General features: G+C 42.6%; 1 protein-coding gene across 1 annotated transcript in view; it reads right to left on the reverse strand.

Annotated features, from left to right (window-relative positions):
• Positions 1 to 464: 464 nt before the first annotated feature.
• The window catches only part of PKD1L1 (polycystin 1 like 1, transient receptor potential channel interacting), a 358,247-nt gene continuing 337,483 nt past the window's right edge, over positions 465 to 21,228 (reverse strand). The window contains exon 49 of the mRNA XM_077491844.1: positions 465 to 1,346. Coding sequence (XP_077347970.1) covers positions 683 to 1,346 — 664 coding nt within the window. The 3' untranslated portion in view covers positions 465 to 682. The remainder of the gene's footprint in view (positions 1,347 to 21,228) is intronic.

Raw genomic sequence — 21,228 nt, forward strand, 5'->3', positions numbered from 1 at the left:
ATGCCTAAAAAAATTCAACAGCTGACTGAAGCCCATCAGGCCTCCTTAGAGGGATGACAGCAAGTGAACCTCTCTCTAAAGCAGCAGTTACAGGCCCTGTCATGTGGTAGATAGTAGCACAGGAATACATTTTGACAGTGCGGAGTCCTTGGAGGATAATGTAGAAGCCAGAATCAAATGACATCTTACCAATTCTTTTTCATTTTACCCCTCTCTATATAAAGTGATGTTAACTCAGTGTCACTTCTCATTTAATACTGCATATGGGTTAATCCTTCTCCACTGGAGACAGGATCAGCCAACATGGATCCCTGAATGGACTAAAAAGTTAAACACAATGGAAGCAAAGAGATGGGTTCCTTTTAGTAAAAGCCTATTATTTTGTTGGTCAGGATTTAGTTATAAAGTCAAAATTAGGTTAAAAGAAAAAAAAAAAATGACACTTGGACATGTTGGCTGTACAAAAACACTTTTATTTACTAACATGAAATTAGTATCAAGACCTTATTTGTGATATTGCACTTTATACATTAACCCAACTTGTTTATTAAAACAAAGATTATACAAACAAAAATTCTACAAATTTTCACTTATATTAGATTTTCGACTTAATTTAGTGACTGTTACTCTCAACTTTGCCTCTATTATACTACTAGCACTATGTATATTTCCAAAGAATAAACTACCAACATTGCTTAATGATATGTGGCTTACTGGTCCCACCAGCATGTGAGTCATTTACTGTAAGTGCCATATTTTTGTTCTCCATAGAACTGTGTAGATTCCTTTCAATAGAGACATTTCCAGTTCCCTTTTCCATTTTAATTTCAGAATAGCTTGCTTGGCAAATGTAGTGCTGCTGTCGTGCAGTATCATCACCTTGTAATTTTACGGACTTTGTGGTTTGTTTATTTGCACCCAAGAAATCCATAGCACTGTTTTCCAAAGGCTCACAATCTTTGCTATATGAATGTTTTAAAGATTTGCCGTCTTTATGTAATATGTTGTCTGAAGTGCAAAGGGATTCATTTCTTACTCTGTTTTCTGTTTCATCACACTGAAGGACAGAAGCATGACTGTGGTGGTCCACTGACCCCCCCTGATTTCTTAAAAAAATATCCTTTGTTTGTTCAGTGTGGACTCCTTGAGCTAATCTTAAAATGGATACATGCTTTCCAATTTCCAGGCCATTTTCCTGTTCAGTCTTGACAAGGCACTTACTATTCATTTCTGTATTGTTATTGTGCCTTTTCTGAACATCCTCTAGATTATTACATACATTTCCAAGTTCAATGTTTTCCATATTTTGTTGTTGATTTCTTCTTCCACCAGATTCATGTGAAAGACTAAAAAAAAAAAAGAAAAAAGAAAAAAAAAGGGAGGTAAAACAATTTTGGATTGTAGATAGAGAAAAATATGTCAGTTAAGTAAATAAACCTAAAGTATGTCAAGTATACACTGAAAACAAATGCAGCATATTAGTATGACGCGTGCAGTGTTAAAACAAGATATGCACTACCTTAACAAATCAAATACAATTACTGATAAATTGGATGATTTTAAAATCAGCTGCATCAAAATAATAGCATTTGTAGAGTACCAGAAGGGGTACTTAATATATATTGTATCATATATTGAGCAGTGTCTTTCGTGTTTGAGAAAGACGCATATTCTGATGTGGTTGCAGCAGAGAGGGCCCATGGTGTTCTGACCTCCTCCCCCCTTTCCATCTAAAAGAATGTCAAAATCAATACCAGTTAAATTAACTAGTTAACCAAATGAATTAGGATATTAAAATAAATTATACAAAGATGTTTTTCCATAGTTTCAAAGAAAAATTGCTAATTTCCAGGAAATGAAAAAATGTTTTGCAGAAGTTTAAAGTGCTGTATACCATGTTGTTTCCTGCACAGCTAAGAATTGTTGCTAGAGGAGACATTTTAATTAATACTCCAACTGATGCAGCTGGAATATTGAATAAACATTTTTTTCCCACTATGCAGGACCTGGGCGTATGGTATGTGAAGAGAGGAGATAGGCTATTTCCTTTAATTAGGTTGTTAATTCAGGGATCCCCCCATTGCTCCTTATTATGCCAGATTGTGAAGAGAGAGAGAGTGAAGAACCTACAAAGGTTTAATTATACTCCGGGTATGCACTCTCTTTATTTTTCATTATCACGTGATGTAGCATGCTTATACATAGGTTGGTACAGTTCACTTGCATTCAGTAAGCAGTAAATTCTAAAAGTAGATACATATTTATATAATGTTCACTGCATTGCACTAATCTTATAATTGCCAATATTTATATTTTCCATTCCCCCACGTTATTCTAATGAAGTTCCAAATTTATTTCAGTTAAGCATTATGAGTTTGATAACTTGTCACTTGTACTACCAGTGTACTACCAGTAGTAGTAAGAGATTTTAACAAAGTTATATTGCATGAAATGGATAGGTACTTTGCTCCCCCCTGGGGTACAGTACCCTAGTTATCTCTTATTTTGTCCAGCTACTACAGGAGCTTGGATTAATTGATTAATGGCTTATAACACACCCTAGAGAGAAAAATAGCATGTTTCGTTATAGAATAGATTTAGCAGTTGGTTGATACATACCATTATTCATAAGAATGATTCATGTATATGGTTAGGGGAATTTCTTATCATTCTCCATTTTTTTTATAAAATTTAAAAGTAATAATACTTCTTGCTCCTGGAGAAAAAAAACCTTGTTGGTTAAGAGTGTTCCAGAATCCTTCTATTTATTCCAACTATGATTTTTTTGGGGGTGGAATAAATATACGGCTTCTCTGTTGGTAGTCTGGGATACTTTGAAAGTGTATTTCTGAGGGCTACTTGTGAAACATCTTAGTTTGTTAACGCAAAGAAATGGGAGAGGAATCTGACAGTACAAGTAAATACAATGGAAGCATATTTACTTCATAATACATCCATGGTTATTCCCCTAAAGATATTTCGGAGTGCTTAATTCCATTTTCTGCTCACTCATATGACATACTAAACACCCAAGAATTAAACTGAAACAACTTCAAAGGCCCAAAGAGAATGGCGGGCTGGCGCTACCCAATCTGTGGGTGTTCTACTTGGCAGCATAGCTGCAGCATATTGCAAGAGCCTTACCCCAAAATAACAGCAATTGGAGGCAACTGATCATATACTACATTATGTGACAGGGAGAAATAATGTAGCTATGGGACTGGAGGCTTTATTATTTAGCAATCTTGTATAAAAGACAATTAGCACCACCTACCTAAAGTGTTATGTGCTATAAATAAACTATATCAGGCCTGAGGGTAAACTGGGACAAGTCCCAAATTCTGCCAGTGGACCCGGATGCTGGGAGGCTGGCTGACCCATCACTTCCGCTACAGTGGGCGGAACAAATTAAGTATCTTGGTATCATCAGTTCTCCCAGGGTACAGGACTTTTGTAAACTTAATCTTCTTCCCATCCTACAAACTACACAGAATAGGCTTAAAGTGTGGGCCAACCTTCCCCTTACGCTAATAGGTCGAATTAATTTAATTAAAATGAAATTGCTTCCCCCTCTCCTATACGTAATGCGCCATTCTCCAACGTGGATACCCAAAATTCTTTTTCGGCGACTAGACTCTCACATCTCCAGTTTCTTGTGGGGCACCACGCCTCCCCGATTCCGCTTATCCATACTACAGAGACCTTGGACGCAGGGGGGTCTAGCATGCCCTCATTTTTTTCTCTATTTCATAGCGGCGATGCTCATGCGCGCCCACGGCTGGCTTACCTCGGATGCCACCAAAGCAGCTGTTGCCTTGGAGGCATTCATTGTGGGCTCCTTCGAAGCACTGCAGAACGTTTTATTTAGGGGCCCTCGAGCTCCGCATCCTCTCACCGCCTCGACGAGGACGGTGCTGAGGGCGCGGTCTGGGGTGGGTGGCCACCGGCCAGCTGGGCCCCGAGTGCTCTCTCCTAATACTCCATTGTGGCTCAATCCCTCCCTACCTGAATTCTACTCCATTCCAGATCCGATTGTGTGTGCGTCAAGGGGCGTTCGGTGTCTACACCACATTTGCGAGAATGGTGCATTACTGACATTTGATCAGCTTAAATCTAGGTTTAACTTACCCAATGTGTACTTCTTCCGGTTCCTGCAGCTTTGCCATGCGTATGGGACTCAGTTTGGTAGTTCGCCCTAACCTTATATCAGTCTAATCTGAAATCGCTTCTGCGTCAGGAGACACTGCTTAAACCATTATCCACGATATACAAGGCTTTGCAGCCCTCGGTTCATAGTGGATTAGATTGGGTGGCGGAGCTGCCGGGACTGGATGGAAAGGACTGGGAAGACATTTGGGACTCCCCCTTTAGACATTTGATTTCCTCAAGAGATCGGCTAATTCAATTTAAAATACTGCATAAATTTTATTACACCCCATATAGACTTCATAGGATTTACCCTGACTCTTTGTCACAGTGCTGGCACTGTGGAGCGGATTCGGCGGGGTACATTCATATGATTTGGGCTTGCCCCGTGGTGCAACATTACTGGTCATGAATACTCTCTTTTATTACTGAGCTGACAATGATCCCTATACCTCAGAAGGTGGAGATGTGTTTGCTTGGGTTGGTGGACGCTTTGGTTCCCTCGCAGGCAGTCCGCACATTACTGGGGCTGCTGCTCTTCTATACGAGGAAACTTGTTGTGCTCCGGTGGAGGGCCCCCACGGCGGCCCTCACCCTGAGTGCATGGAAGTCATTAGTTAACCTTGCAGTACCATTGTACAAGGAAGCATATTTCTTCCTGAGGATGCCCTCAGAAGTTTCAGAAGGTTTGGAATATCTGGTTGGAGTCTGAGACAACGGTTGTGGAGCAAGACAGCCCTGTTGGATTATCAACCCAATCTATTCAGTAGACAACTTCTCTAGTAAGCTTTATCTAGGGTAGCGTTTGAGATGCCCGAGTGTCCGGTTGACGCCCACTTGTAGACCTTTGTTGGTAGACTGCCTGTAGTGCATCACTAAGCTTAATGTTGATTACTGGGAATTACATTACTCCTGTCAATTTTAGCAGCAAGCTATGAGGTTTGGTTGTTATATGTTCTTTGGGTTAGGCTGATAGCTTTTAGATGTTATGCCTTACCTGTTGTGTTGTATTGGTCGAGCCGGGGAATGCCCCAATGGCTCTGTTCTGTAATTTTCTCTTTTAAAACAAATAAAAAGAATTTGTAACAAAAAAAAAAACTATAAAGTTTATTAACCACCTCGCGCCCGCCCTATAGCCGAATGACGGCCGTAGAGCAGGCGCGTTCGTCCGGGTGGTCGTCCCTGGACGGCCTGATGTTTACTTCCGCAATGCGCGCCTCCGCGGGCGCGCATCGCAGAAGTTCTGTGTTCGCCGTGTCCCCCGGGGACAGGCAAACACAGATCGCTGTAAACGGCCAATCACAGCGGCCGTTTACAGCGTGATCGGCGTGTCCAATGGGAGATGATCTCATATGTAAACATATGAGATCATCTCGCAGCGCCGCTCTCCCTCCTCGCACAGACAGTGTGAGAGGGGAGAGATGAACGGCTGCAGCGGCAGCCGTTCTGCTTGTAGTAAGGAGAAAAAAAAGTAAAAAAATAAAATAAAAAGTGCCATCCGCCCCAGTGCCATCCGCCCCAGTGCCATCCGCCCCAGTGCCATCTGCCCCAGTGCCATCTGCCCCAGTGCCATCCACCCCAGTGCCATCCACCCCAGTGCCATCCACCCCAGTGCTACCTGCCCCCAGTGCCATCCACCCCAGTGCTACCTGCCCCCAGTGCCATCCACCCCAGTGCTACCTGCCCCCAGTGCCACCTGCCCCCAGTGCCATCTGCCCCCAGTGCCACCTGCCGTCAGTGCCACCTGTCGTCAGTGCCACCTGTCGTCAGTGCCACATAGTGCCATCTGTCATCAGTGCCACGTATCAGTGCCATTTGTCATCAGTGCCACCTGTCAGTGTCACGTGCCATCTGTTGTCAGTGTCACGTGTCATCAATGCCACTTATCAGTGCCATCTGTCATCAGTGTCACGCGTCATCGGTGCCATGTATTAGTGGCATCTGTCATTGGTGGCACGTATTAGTGCCACGTATTAGTGCCATCTGTCATCAGTGCCACGTATTAGTGCCACGTGTCTTCAGTGCCATGTATAAGTGCCACGTGTCATCAGTGCCACGTATAAGTGCCACGTGTCATCAGTGCCACATATTAGTGCCATCTGTCATCAGTGCCATCTGTCATCAGTGCCACCTGTCATCAGTGCCACGTATAAGTGTCATCATTGCCACGTATCAGTGCCATCTGTCATCAGTGTCACGTGTCATTGTCCTGGTGCTTCAAAAGTGTAATAAATAGTCAACAAGTTAGATGTGTAATTTATGTTCCTAGAACACATGATGGCGCTACCTGCATGTTGGGCCTCTCTATGTGGCCAGGCTGTGAAAAAGTCCCACACATGTGGTATTGTAATACTCAGGAGGAGTAGCAGAATTTTTTGGGGGGTGTCATTTGTGGTATACACATGCCACGTGAGAGAAATAACCTATTACAGTGACAATTTTGTGGAGAAAAAAAAAATGAAAAATCTTAATTTTGCAAAGAATTGTGGGAAAAAAATGACAACATCAAAAAGCTCACTATGCCTCTTACTAAATACCTTGGAATGTCTACTTTCCAAAAAGGGGTCATTTGGGGGGTATTTGTACTTTCCTGACTTGTTCGGGTCACAAGAAGCGAGATAGGCCACCAGTACATCAGATGTGATCAATTTTGTGCGATTCGCACCACAGCTTGTAGACTCTCTAACTTTCACAAAGACCAAATAATATCCACTAATTTGGGTTATTTTTACCAAAGATATGTAGCAGTATAAATTGTGGCCAAAATTTATGAAGAAAAATTAATAATTTGCATAATTCTGTCACAGAAACAAAGAAATATGCGTTTTTTTTCAAAATTTTCGGTCTTTTTTCATTTATAGCGCAAAAAATAAAAACCCCAGAGGTGATCAAATACCACCAAAAGAAAGCTCTATTTGTGGGAAAAAAAGGACACAAAATTCATTTGGGTACAGTGTTGCATGACTGAGTAATTGTCATTCAAAGTGTGAGAGCACCGAAAGCTGAAAATTGGTCTGGGCAGAATGGTGTTTAAGTGCCCAGTAAGCAAGTGGTTAATTAGTACTCCACAGCTGCTGTACACTTCCAGTGAATTCACCTCACCATACAGCATATACAATAAAATGAAAAATATAAGTGCAACTATTAATCTATCATGTGAAATATCCAGTGATCTCAAATTATATTCAAGTAAATAAATACATCTATACAATAATGTGTACAATTAAAGTCCACGTGCTGAAAATTTTCTGCGTTGAATTATTGTGACTTGTCAATTATTGTGACTTCTCAATTCTTATATCATCCACCACTGTGCAAATCGTGTCTTCAGCAGATTATGTGCACACCTTCACCAGCCATTATACCTGTTGACCTCATACATGAGTCAGAAAGAATCAAAACAATTCCTCTTTCTTTCTTTCAGCTATGGTCTCACCTCTTCCACCGACCAGCTACTCTGTATCCACTTTCCAATCAGTAGTAGATATGGCTCCACTTTCATGCAACAATAAACTATGTATCCTCTATTTATTGCTGCATGAATGTGGAGCCATATCCTATCAGGATACGCTGGTTTGGAGGAAGGAGAAAAGAAGTGGGGCAGTATATTTGAGAGACCTGGATCGGATGTGGAGAAAAAAAAATCATTGCAAGGTCCCTTTCACACATGCACCTCCATGTGACGGAATCCACTTGTTAAGTCGGGATCGGTCTGCTAATCCCCCACGGATGACAGGTCTGTCTGTCTTCATTTCTGTTCTGCACAGCGGAGCGGAGACGGACACAGTCCTATCTCCCTCTAAGGGAAGATCGGGTGAAAACGGCCTGGATGGAAAATAGGACCTCCATCAGTTTTTTGAAGGCAGGATCAGACAGCGGTGGATATCATTGGACATGTCACCGTTGACATCCGTCGCTCCATGGAAGACACTGGAGGGTCTGATCAAGTCTGCCTGAAAAAACTGACAGGTGGACCTGATTGGACAGCCGGTGTGAAAGGGCCCTAAGGGTAAATTTAGACATGCATCTAAATCACCCTTGTGTCTAAAGCCCAAAGCTATCATCCAGAGGCTGCTGACAAGCAGTGAGGGAACGATGCGATGCCTCCTCACCACCTGTTTTAATCCCATTTTTGACAACAAATGCTCCATAATTGCATGCCGCCCCTCTGCCCAACCGTAAGTCTCAACAAAGCCTAAGGCCTTTTTGTTCATTGAGGGCATACCACTACAGGGCTGCGTTTAGCTGCAGAGGGGTGCACAAGTGTTCCGTGCATCCCCATGCAGGCAGTCCCATTGATGTCAATTGGAACACAGCAGCAAAATTTGGATATTTACATTTTTGCGTGCGTTCGATTTTAACCATTTTTCAAAAAGGCGCAATGTAAAAATTACAAATATTTGTTATTTATTAACTCCATATAGGTTAAGATTTTATATTTAGTTGGAATTTAGCAGGAATTTTGTAGCATTAGCTGTGTTTTTATCTAATAATGGTTTTAGTATGTTTAATGTTTATAGCGAAAATCTTATTTTGATAAACATTTGTGCAAATATCGCGGGGTCTAAAAAATCATTAGCACCATCTTTTTATTCCACAGGTCATATGCTTTCATAAAATATATGGTTTGAGGAGTCCTTTATAAAATTTGAAAACTGTAAGTGAAAAATGAAAACCTGCAGATTTTTTGAGAAAATTTTGGGTACGTTAGATTTTCAGCATTTTGCAAAAATACGCAATTTAAAATTTACAAATATTTGTTATTTAATAACTCAACACAAGATAAGCTTTTATATTTAGCAGGAATTTTGTAAAATTGTGTGTTTTTAGTTGCTAATAATGGTTTTAGTGTATTTTTTGCGAATATATCGTTTTTGATAAACATTTGCGGGGTCTAAAAAATCAGTAGCACCTTATTTTTATTCTAGAGATCATATGCTTTCAGAAAATATTTGGTTTTGGGGGTCTTTCACTAATTCTGAAAGCTGAAAGGGTAAAATGGTAACGTTCAGATTTTTGGAGAAATTTGGATATTTACATTTTTGCGTGCATTCAATTTTCACCATTTTGCAAAATGGCGCAATGTAAAAATTAAATTTTTTTGTTATTTATTAACTACATGCAGGTTAAGCTTTTATATTTAGTAGTAATTTAGCAGGATTTTTTAAAATGTGATGTGTTTTTATCTGCTAATAATGGTTTTAGTGTATTTTTTGCAAATATATTGTTTCGATAAACATTTGCGCAAAAAAAATCAGTAGCACCTTTTTTATTCTACAGGTCATGTGCTTTCAGAAAATATATGGCTGGGGGGGGGGTCTTTTACAAATTCTTGCTTCCCGACAGCCCCACGCACATATACTGTGGCTGAAAGGCGCGTGCAGGCAGATTCACATATCTGTACGTTGACCTTTTTTTTAAAAAAAAGGTGTTTATTTAAGTTTTCAACAGTACAGCTCATACATCAATCAGGATACATATCAAATATCAGCACTCCAGTTGCACAGACAGAGGTATAAACCCGTAGAATCAAGTATAAGGTGATGTATGTAGTGGCCCGAGCACCACCTGTGTAGGTAACCTCCCAACCTGCGAGCTGACATACAGCTTGCTGTCTACACCATCATGTTTAGTAAAAATTATGGTGGTACTTGGAACACCCAAAACATAAAATAAACAGTGAGGGCACACCACAGGAGTAATCAAAACAATTTAAACACAGAAACAAAAAACCCCAACAAAACAGACACAGAAAGACAAGCAGGCATACCAAACACACACACACGTCACATCCACACAAGTCACCGTCCCACTGAGCATCACCATTTTCAACATACGTAGCATCATCGTAGGGTCATATAACTGCCGACTTCTCCATAATCCGCCCCTTCCCCCCAGTAACCAGTAGCATACTCCAAAAAAACCCAAGGCCCCGGCCCAACCCCCACAGCCCCACCTAGGGGACTTGCGAGGATAGGACCGCCCCCCAGAAAGAGCCAGAGACATCCAACCACGGCTGCCACACTTTATGGAACTTTTTCAAACAAGCTCTATTTTTATACACAATTTTACATTTGGGGAGTTCTCCATTAATAATACCATATAGGGATTGGATCCTTGGGGGAGGGGGGGGTCACTCTCTTTCCAGTGCAATAAGATCACTTTACGTGCTGTGAGGGGTTAGCTCGGTAGCGGGTGTGTGTGACCCCCTGGATGGGTTCACAACACAAAGTCAGGCACAGCAGACAGCGGTGTAGGTTCAAAAAACAAAAGATCCGGTTTATTTCTGCTACATGCAGTGATACATAAACAGCCAAACAAAATAAAACAGGAAAATAAATCCTGGTCAGCTTGACCTCTAACTACACACGTAGACTCCCTGTCTAACAACTGGGTGCAGCCTTGTGCTGCCCCAGTCCCTGTCTCTATTGTAGGGGTTTGCCACACAGGCGTTAACTCACCGCACAGAACAGATCTCAGACTCCCCAGTCTATACACACAAAACTGGTTCCAGGATGGAGCATCTCCCTATGCATGCTGGGGTTTTTTGTAGAGGTCTTAATGAGCCCACCTACTACAGCTGGGCTCATTAACTCTTCCCCTCTAATTGTAAAAGTCTGCATACAGCCTGAATCTAGGACACACATATTTCCCATCCTGAATACAACCAGGTGATTTTACCTGCGTGCTGCCACAGTGCATAGAATAAAATGGTACGTAGTAAAGTCCGAGCTGATGCCTTGTGGATAAAGTCATTCAGTATACCCAGCAGCCCCACCTCAGTGGTTTGAGGCACCGGGAAAGCAAGATGTTCCTCAAAAAATTGAAACAGGTCCTTCCAATACGATTCCAGTCTAGGACAGCTCCAGAACATATGATATAAATCAGCCTTATCAAATGTACATCTGGGACACAGAACCTCAGCTCTCAGACCCATTCTAGCCAGAATATAATGCAACTGATGAATAAACTTAAATTGTACATATTGATCAGATGTGCTTATGATGTCTTGAAAACAAATTTCTGTAGCCTCCTCCCAACCCTCCTCTGACAGGTCAGGTATCAATCTTTTTCACTTCATAAAGGAATTTTGAAATGGGTCTGCCCCTACCCTGGAGAGATGACTATAGAATGTTGTAACCTGTTTAGTAAGATCCGGGTAGGACAACAGGTCTTCCATAGGAGATTCCTTGAGCTCTATGGTCAGGGAGCCAAACTGCGCCCGAATTTCATGTCGAAGGAGTAGGTATTTATAGAAAAATTTATGATCTATTGTAAAATTACCCCGTAAATTTTTAAAGGGCTCAAATTCGTTTCCCTTAATTATATGAGACAAGCGTGATATATGCCGCCGGGTCCACCATTGGGAGTCTGGATGCCCACATAATTCTGGCAGACTAGGATTGTCCCATAGTGGGGTTTGCGGTGACCTGCCAGGGGTGGTGATTGAAAGCAGTTTTTCCCCCTCCCTCCAAGCTAGTAAACCCACTACCATAGGGGAAAACCTAGAGCACCTAGAATGTAGTGCCCTATGCAATACATCATTGACTGTGTCAAACGGTACATGTAGGATTGACATGAGAGTGGCGGAGGGGGTCTGAGGGTTGGAATGCAGCCATTCATATACATAGGTAAGTTGGGAGGCAATGAAGTAATTGTATAAATTTGGGTGGGCCAGGCCTCCTTTCAATTTGGGGGACTGTAAAGATGTCTTGGCTATCCGTGGATGGGAATTTTGCCATATAAAGGAGGACACCATAGACTTATTTTCAGAAATAACTTCTAAGGAAGATAAACCGGAGCAGCTCTAAAGCAATATAAAAATTTAGGGAGGAAGATCATTTTGAAGACGTTGATACGTCCTATTAAGTTGAGAGGGAGGGTTGCCCATGTTTGGAGTTTGTCAACCATCTGTTTTGTAATGGGGGCAATATTTAAGTCTTCATATTTGGGGAGCTCGTTATGGATCTGAATGCCCAGGTACTTAAATGATGGAGACGTCTGAAGCTTAGAAGTTTTCAAGTAATCATAGAAACTGTGAGGACCAATGGGAAAAGCTATCGACTTATCCCAGCCAACCCTCAGACCAGACACATCCCCAAACTCCTCCACCACCTGGCATAAGGCCAGTGAAGGAGCTTTCCTTACCATCTAAATAAATCACGGCATTGTCTGCATACAAAGATATCTTCTCCTCCAGCATCACAAGTCGGATGCCCCCTATCCCCGAGGCCTGCCGCACCGCCAGAGCCAAAGGCTCAATGGCGATTGCGAACAGGAGCGGAGACAGCGGACACCCCTGCCTAGTCCCCCTCTGCAACTGGAATGGCGAAGAGACATCTCTATTGGTTCGCACCCTTGCACTCGGTTTAGCATACAGCAGGCGAACCCAGTTTGTAAATTGTGGGCCAAATCCCATGTTAGCCATAGTCTCCCACAGGAATGACCAACGCACCGTATCAAAAGCTTTTAACACATCTAAGGACAACACCAGGCTACCAATTTTGTCCCTGCATGCTCTATGGATATGTAGATATAATCTGCGTATATTATCAAACATGCTACGTCCGGGCATAAAACCAGCCTGGTCCAGCGATATCAAGGTAAGTATAACTTTTTGTAAGTGAAGAGCTAGTATCTTGGCCAATATTTTTGCGTCGTTGTTCAGGAGGGAAATGGGTCGGTAGGACTCGCATAACAGTTTATTTTTTCCGGGCTTGGGTAGAACCACAATCAGTGCTTCGTTCATTGAATCAGGAAGAGATCCCTGGTTCAAGGATGCACGGTAAGTGAGGAGTAGTTTAGGAGCTATCAATTCAGTGTAGGTCTGATACCACGCCGAAGGGATACCATCCAGGCCCGGAGCCTTCGAGGGGGGTAGGGAACCTATCGCTGTTTCCACCTCTTCAAGAGTAATTTCCTGTTCCAAGAGGTCCCTCTGAGTGTCCTCCAGCCCAGGGAATACCAATGACAAGAAGAAACCCCTAAAAGTAGCCTCCGAGGGGGGTGCCGGATCATCATATAATCTACCGTAGTATGAGGCAAATTCCTGATTAATAGCTACAGGATCCTCTGTAGTGGAGCCATCAGCCAATTGTATAGCAGAGATGGAACTATCCAAATATTCCATATGGGCAAGAAAGGCTAGCAGTCTCCCGTTCTTCCCCCCATGTTCGTGTAGTTTTGCCGTCAGGTGTAGTTGTTGTACTTTAGTCGTGTCCACAAGATGTAACTGCAACATCTTATGGGCATTAGTCAGCTCTCCACGGGTAGTCTGTCGGGTTTAGCATGTACCTACGTCTAGCCTCCTCTAAGGATCGCTCAAGTTTCGTTAGTTGGGCCCTCCCGGCCAGTCTATGGTGCTTAATGCGGGATATATACGACCCACGCAAAACCGCCTTAAAAGGCGTCCCACGTGGGGCCTGCTGCTGTTGTGTCAAGGTTAGTGGACCAATAATCTACCATATCCGACGGGATGGCCTCCTGTATCCCCGGCGTGGATATCCACAAGGGATTACGTTTCCACACCCGAAACGAAGGACTGTTTCCCAGGGTAAGGGTAACCTGGAGTAGCGAGTGATCCGACACTGTTTGTGAAACTTATTTAATTGCCCTGACAACCGGCAGAAGGTCCCCGTTGGCCAGTGCATAGTCCAGCCTAGATAGAGAACCGTAGGTTTTAGATTGACAGGAGAATATCTTTTCCCCCGGAAACTTCCAACGCCAAATATCTACATATCCATACGCCTCACACCATTTACTAAACAGCTTGGGCTCATTCACATGAGGTTTCAGTCTATCCAGAGCTGGCTGCAGTACTGAGTTAAAATCCCCTACAATAAATGTAGGGCAAACAGGTAAAAGCGATAACTTAACGCTCAGGTCTGAGAATACCATGGCTGTGGCTGGCGGAGGAACATATATTGTGACCAGAATAACAGGCGTTCTCTGCACTGTAGCATGTAACACCAAAAACTGACCCCTAGGGTCCGAGACCACCTGGTGGCACTCAAAAAGAAGCCCTTTACGAATTAGGATGGCCACCCCATGAGCATAATTAGAGTACGTGGAGTGAAAATTGTGAACCCCCCAACACTTTTTTAATGCAAGGATTTTTGAGCCCACCAGATGAGTCTCTTGTAGGCAGAGAACATGCGGGTGTAATAGTTTGATCTGCTCAAACACTAATGCACGTTTAAATTTAGAGTTCAGCCCTCGCACATTCCATGAGCAAATGTTTACCTCAGCCATGGGGGGGGTCAATATCATCACACAAGCGGGAAAAATCGGGCGCAGCCTGTCCGGGAGCCCCAGGACAGTCCCCCGACAATCAGCCAGAGCCACAGCACCTCCAGTGGGACAAAGTGACACACACACACACACACACATCCATCCAACTTCCTTACATACCGCTACCAGACTATAGACAAAAAATAAAGAGCTGCCAATCAGCAGCAACAACCCTGCCCGGCTCCCACGGAAATGGAGCGGGCTTGTACCCAAAACTAGGGCCATGCATGGGGCGCATGGCCTGATATCCATGTGGTTAACTGTAACAAGTCAACTTCACCACTGAGTGGCTCAACATCGTTCTCCTAGAGCAGCTCCCAAATACTCATCCAAAAAAAATGGGGGAGTAAGTTTGTCCCGCAACAAAAATAATCATGGTTGATCCCATTATGTTTCAACAAGAGCAGCGTAGGCCCACCGCTCAAACCAGAGATAAAGATGAAAATGGGGAGAGATGGGGGGGGGCAAAAGAAAGCAAGGACATCGACCTTCCGGGCCAACATCCTTCAGGCAGGGTCACGAGGGGGTTGGGGTAGGGACTCCCACCATACGATGACATTCTTGAGTGACTGGAAGAAAAGAACTTTCTCTTGATGGACAATGCGAAGGGTAGCCGGAAATATCATAGAATACTGCCCAGCATGTTCTCGCAACTTTTGTTTAACAGATTGGAATTGTGCCCTTTGGTTGCGGACTGTCACCGAATAACCTGGGTACAGTGACACTGTAGTATTGTTAATCTTCCAACTGCCTTTCGTTCTGGACGCACGCAAAATAGCATCACTGTCCCTGTAGTTCACCAGCCTGATAACCATTGTGCGTGGCGGATTACCTGCAGGGAGAGGTATGCCCTGGACTCTGTGCGCCCGTTCTATCACAAAGCAAGGGGACAGTATTTCATGGCCAAACTCCTGCTCCAGCCAACTTTCCAAAAAAGCCACTGAGTCAGATGCCTCCACCCGCTCAGGAAGGCCAACCAGCCTCAGGTTGTTTCGTCTGAGGCAGTTCTCAAGGTCATCCACCTTGTCCTCCAGGGTAGCTATTTTACCCCCACAGTATTGAGTTTGGGCAATAAGGGGTTAACTGAGTCTTCCAAGTCACTAATACGTTTTTCAGTTTCATCCACCCTTCCTCATAATTTCTGGACATACTGCCTTAGTAGTGTAAAGTCACTTTAGATTTCAGCCACTGTCCCCATTAGAGCAGCATGGTTTACCTTGATGGTCTGCAGCACCTCCGCGTAGGCCCCTTTTCGCTCTCCCCTGCCTCCTCCCCCATCGAGATCTGCGACAACAGGATCGGAGGGTCAGGCTGTCCCGGGGAGGACAGCGGATAGGCTTCCCCGAAGAGATCCGGCGTGGAGGCCGGGGAATCACAAGGTGCTGTGGCGGTGGTCCGGCGGCCATCTTGGCCCGAGCGTGTGTGTACATACATTCGCGCCAGCGGCTGCCTTCTGCGTTTGCCCATCTGCCGATATCACCGTCCGGTGAAGAGGGGCAGTCCTCCGGTGCAGGCGGCGTCCTTCGTGCGGCGGTATATGGGGGATCAACCAAGGATGGAGCAGGATTGTAGCAGGAGATGTCGTAGCTGCACAGAAAGACGTCCGCTCACATGACCACCTAGGCCACACCCCCTCCTGTACGTTGACCTTTAAGAGGCGGCCTGCGGGTGCGCGCACCTTGAGCCTCGTGAGCGCGATCACAGGTCCCGCGGACTCTATGTCCGCGGGGATACCTGTGATCGTCTCACGGAGAGGAAAAACGGGGAAAACCTGATGTAAACAAGCATTTCCCCATTCTTCCTAGTGACAAGACACTGATCACAGCTCCCTGTGATTGGCAGCGGTGATCAGTGTCTTGTCAAACGTAGCCCACCCCCCCTAAGTAAGAATCACTCCCTAGGACACACTTAACCCCTGCAGCGCCCCCTAGTGGTTAACCCTTTCACTGCCAGTCACATTTACACAGTAATCAATGCTTTATTAATTGTACTGATCGCTGTATAAATGTGAATGGTCCCAAAATAGCACCAAAAGTGTCCAATCTGTCTGCCATAATGTTGCAGTAATGATAAAAATTGAAGATTGCTGCCATTACTAGTAAAAAAAAAAAGATTAATAAAAATGCCATAAAACTATCCCCTATTTTGTAGATGTTATAATTTTTGCGCAAACCAATCAATAAACTCTTATTGCGATTTTTTTTTACCAAAAATATGTAGAAAAATACGTATCAGCCTAAACTGAGGAAAAAAAAAGTTTTTTTATACATTTTTTTGGGGAGATTTATTATAGCAAAAAGTAAAAAATATCGCATTTGTTTTCAAAATTGTTGTTCTTTTTTGTTTATAGCGCAAAAAATAAAAACTACTGAGGTGATCAAATACCACCAAAAGAAAGCTCTATTTGTGAGGAAAAAAGGACGTCAATTTTGTTTGGTAGCCACATTGCACGACGCGCAATTGTCAGTTAAAACAGTGCAGTGCCAAATCGCAAAAAACATGCTGGTGTTTGCCCAGCCAAATGGTCCTGGGCTGAAGTGGTTAAGTATGTAAACAGTAAAAAAAGGGAGGACAGACCATATTGGTCCCATAAAGAATGAGGAAGGACAGCTGATTACAAAGGATGGGGCGATGGCGAAGGTATCGAATTTATTCTTCTCAGTCTTTACAAAGGAATAGGGGGGCTTCAGTAACCAAAACTGCAGTGTTTATCCTCATGACACATCACAGAAAGCACCTCCATGGTAACAGAGGACAGAATTATAATTAGACTTGGGAAACTTAACATGATGGCTTGCACCCGAGAGTACTTAGGGAACTCAGTCAAGTAATTAGCAGACCATTGTTCCTCATTTTTACTGACAGTCTACTGACTGGAATGGTAACAGCTGATTGGAGAAAAGCCAATGTAGCACCAATATTTAAAAAGGGCCCAAAATACATCCCTCAGAATTACAGACCAGTTAGCCTAACATCAATAGTATGTAAATTCTTGGAGGGGATGATAAGGGACTATATACAAGATTTTAGTAATGACAACGGTATCATTAGCAGCAATCAGCATGAATTCATGGAGAATCGTTCTGGCCAAACCAATCTATTAACCTTCTATGAGGAGAGGAGTTGCCATCTAGATAAAGGAAGGCTCGTAGACGTGGTGTAGCTGGATTTTGCAAAAGCATTTGACACAGTTCCCATAAATATTTACTGTACAAAATAAGGTCTGTTGGCATGGACCATAGGGAGAGTACATGGATTGAAAACGTGCTACAAGTTCAGATGGTGGTGATAAATGGGGAGTACTCAGAATTATTATTCAGAATTTATATAGTGCCAACAATTTAAGCAGTGCTTTACAATATAAAAGGAGACAATACAGTTACAATAGAATAAAATACAAGAGGATTAAGAGGGCCCTGCTCAGAAGAGCTTACAATCGAATAATGATCAGGGGTGAGAAGTAGGGTCCCCCAATGTTCTGCGCTGGGGCCAGTCCTGTTTAATTTGTTCATAAACAACCTGGAGGATGGGGTAAACAGTTCAATCTCTGTATTTGCAGACGATACTAAGCTAAGCAGGGCAATAACTTCTCTGCAGGATGTGGAAACCTTGCAAAAAGATCGGAACAAATTAATGGGGTGGGCCAACTACATGGCAAATGAGGTTCAATGTAGAAAAATAATACATTTGAGTGGCAAAAATATGAATGCATCTATACACTGGGGGGAGAACCTCTGGGGGAATCTAGGATGGAAAAGGACCTGGGGGTCCTAGTAGATGATAGGCTCAGCAATGGCATGCAATGCCAAGCTGCTGCTAACAAAGCAAGCAGAATATTGGCATGCATTAAAAAGGGGATTCATTCCAGAGATAAAATGATAATTCTCCCGCTCTACAAGTCTCTGGTCCGGACACACCTAGAGTATGCTTTCCAGTTCTGGCACCAGTCTTCAGGAAGAATGTATTGGAAATGAAGCGAGTACAAAGAAGGGCAACAAAGCTAATAAAGGGTCTACTGTAGAGGATATTAGATATGAGGAAAGGTTGTGAGCAATAAACTTATCCTCTCTGGAGAAGAGATGCTTGAGAGAGGATATGATTTCAATTTACAAATGCCGTACTGTTGACCCCATAATAGGGATAAAACTTTTTCACAAAAGGGAGTTTAACAAGACTCATGGCCACTCATTGAAAAGAAAAGAGGTTTAAACTACGTAGAGGTTTCTTTACTGTAAGAGTGGCAATGATGTGGAATTCCCTGCCACAGGCGGTGGTCTCAGTGGGGAGAGAAACTATTAGATAAGCACCTGAATGATCACAACATACAGGGATATACAAGGCAATACTGACATATAATCACACACATAGGTTGGACTTGATGGACTTGTGTCTTTTTTTTTACCTCACCTACTATGTAACTATGTGATCCAGTTCATCCAACCTGGAAAACAAGTGGTTTGACTGCATCTTCTGAATTCATGGCCTTCGCCTACTGTCAGAAACCATGTACAGTTAAATCACATTTGTTTAATAAAAGTAAAAAGAACAAACGTAGTCAAAACATAGCCAAAGTATAATAACTGGAATGGATAGTCAGCCAATCCAGAAGTCGGGAATCAATGTAGTGGAACAGCAAGCAGGATCTGGAGCCAGAAGGGATGTCAGCAAAGCAAGTTTTGAACAGGATCACAGGAGATAGTTTCTGTGATGTTGACAAAGGCAAAGGCAGAGAACCTCTGGACTGAAAGGCTTAAGTAGGCAGGACTGACGAGCAGGATATCATCAAAAGTAAATGTGGCAAGGTAGGAGCTGGCAATTAGCCAACAGCTGAGTGGCCAGCTCAGAGAAGGAAGGGCTGAGCATTTGACTTCAAACCAGCATCAATTCTTAAACTTTCTCACACTTACACTTAAACTTTGTACACTTACACAAAGACCGGGGATTTGTAGGATTAGAGTCAGGTATATGATTAACCTATTATACTACTAATGGTACTAATAATCATCAATTTCACATGAAGGCTGAAACACAGTCATTAACTGAAACAGAAACAGCTGTGCAGGAAGCGTAAACTCTGCTACTAAGTTGAAGTTGATAAAGAAGTTTCAGGTTACACTGCAGAGCTACTGGGTGCAGTCTGGCTAACAGTCTGAATAGAATTGTTACTTTGTCTGGGTCCGGGCCATGGTCCACCATTTGGTGATGCCTGCTTTAGAGAATGTTATAACAAGGGTTCTTATCTTTGGTCATTTCCTGGATTGTTAATTAATTTGAGTAAATCTGTGCTGTTACACATCAATGAACTGAAACCCCCTTTACGCAGCTCTGCCACTTCAAGATGGTTACTAGGCTGGAGCCAAATGTACCCGAGTTCACTTCTACACGGGTTCAGTGAACATTACAAAAGTTTGAGTGCTGAATCTGAACGCCATTGAAATTAATAGGAGACAAAAGTTAAGAAAAAAAAACTATTCTGATCATTATCTAAGCTAGCAATCAAGGGTTTGTCAAACTAATGACATGATAGATTGTCAAAAAATCTAATGTGGTGCCAATATTAAAAAAAAAGGGCCATGATATATGCCTGGACATTACAGACCAGTAGGCCTAACATCAATAGTATGTAAACTATTGGAAGGAATGGTAAAATAGAGAATAATTTTTCATCTAAAAAGTATCATTAATAGTAACCAACATGGATTTATAAAAAATAACTTTTTTGCCAGACCAACCTTTTAACATTCTATGCAGTGGTGGGCTGTAATCTGCATAGAGCAAAGCTTGTGGATGTAGTGTATCTAGGTTTTGTTAAGGCAAATAATACAGTACCCCATAAACGATTCATTTACAAATCAAAGACTGTTGACATTGATGATAATGTTTGTGCCTGGATAGAAAACTGGATACAGGAACATGTCCAAAGGGTTGTGATAAATAACAAATCTTCAGAATGGTCTGAGTAGTGAGCGGTATGCCCCAGTGCTCTGTCCTGGGACCAATTCTGTTTAACTTCTGTTTAACTTGTTTATAACTGATATAGAGATTGGAACTAATAGAACAGTAGTTCCATCTCAGTATTTGCTGATGATACAAAGTGAAGCAGGGAAATACCTTCACAACAGAATCTAGCAAATTTACAAGACCTATTTAAAAGAGAGGGGTGGGCAGCTACTGTATATATATATATATATATATATATATATATATATATATATATATGTTGAACTAAATGAACCTGTCTCTTTATATCAACCTTGCCAAATAGTGTATGTAACTGCCCTGGTATACATGTACAAAAGCAAACATAAAAAAAAAAAAAATGATGTTTGGTAGGGAGCAGCAATTTAATAATGCTTAGAAATAAAAATTCTAAATATAACATTTCTTTAAATAACATGCCTGGGGAATCCCATTTACCTGCTGGTGAAGTGGTGCAGCTGTATGATGTTTACAACCTAATGCAGCTTTATTTCTATTTTCAAACACTAAGGGATTATGTTTTTTTGTTCAAGACCCTTATCTTAGATAAAGGTCTGTTATAGATGTTAATTGAAGACTCTATGAAAAAAAAAGGGAAATGTCATGTTGTCCCCTCCATAATTCATACCAAAACCTGAAGAGTCTGCTATGAATTCTAAGGGAGACACCATGTAAAAAAAAAGAAAGTGTGGGATCTCTCAAAAATCCACACTAGACCCTTACAGTCGGACAGGAAATGCCCTTAACATGGAGGTACTTTGACAGGGGGACCCCTCTGGCAAAGCACCTTGTCCCCCATAACCATAACCTAGT

Source organism: Lithobates pipiens, unplaced genomic scaffold (assembly GCF_037356315.1).
Source record: "Lithobates pipiens isolate NorthernLeopardFrog02 unplaced genomic scaffold, aLitPip1_a1.2 Scaffold_19, whole genome shotgun sequence".
In the NCBI taxonomy this organism is placed as follows: Eukaryota; Metazoa; Chordata; class Amphibia; order Anura; family Ranidae; genus Lithobates; species Lithobates pipiens.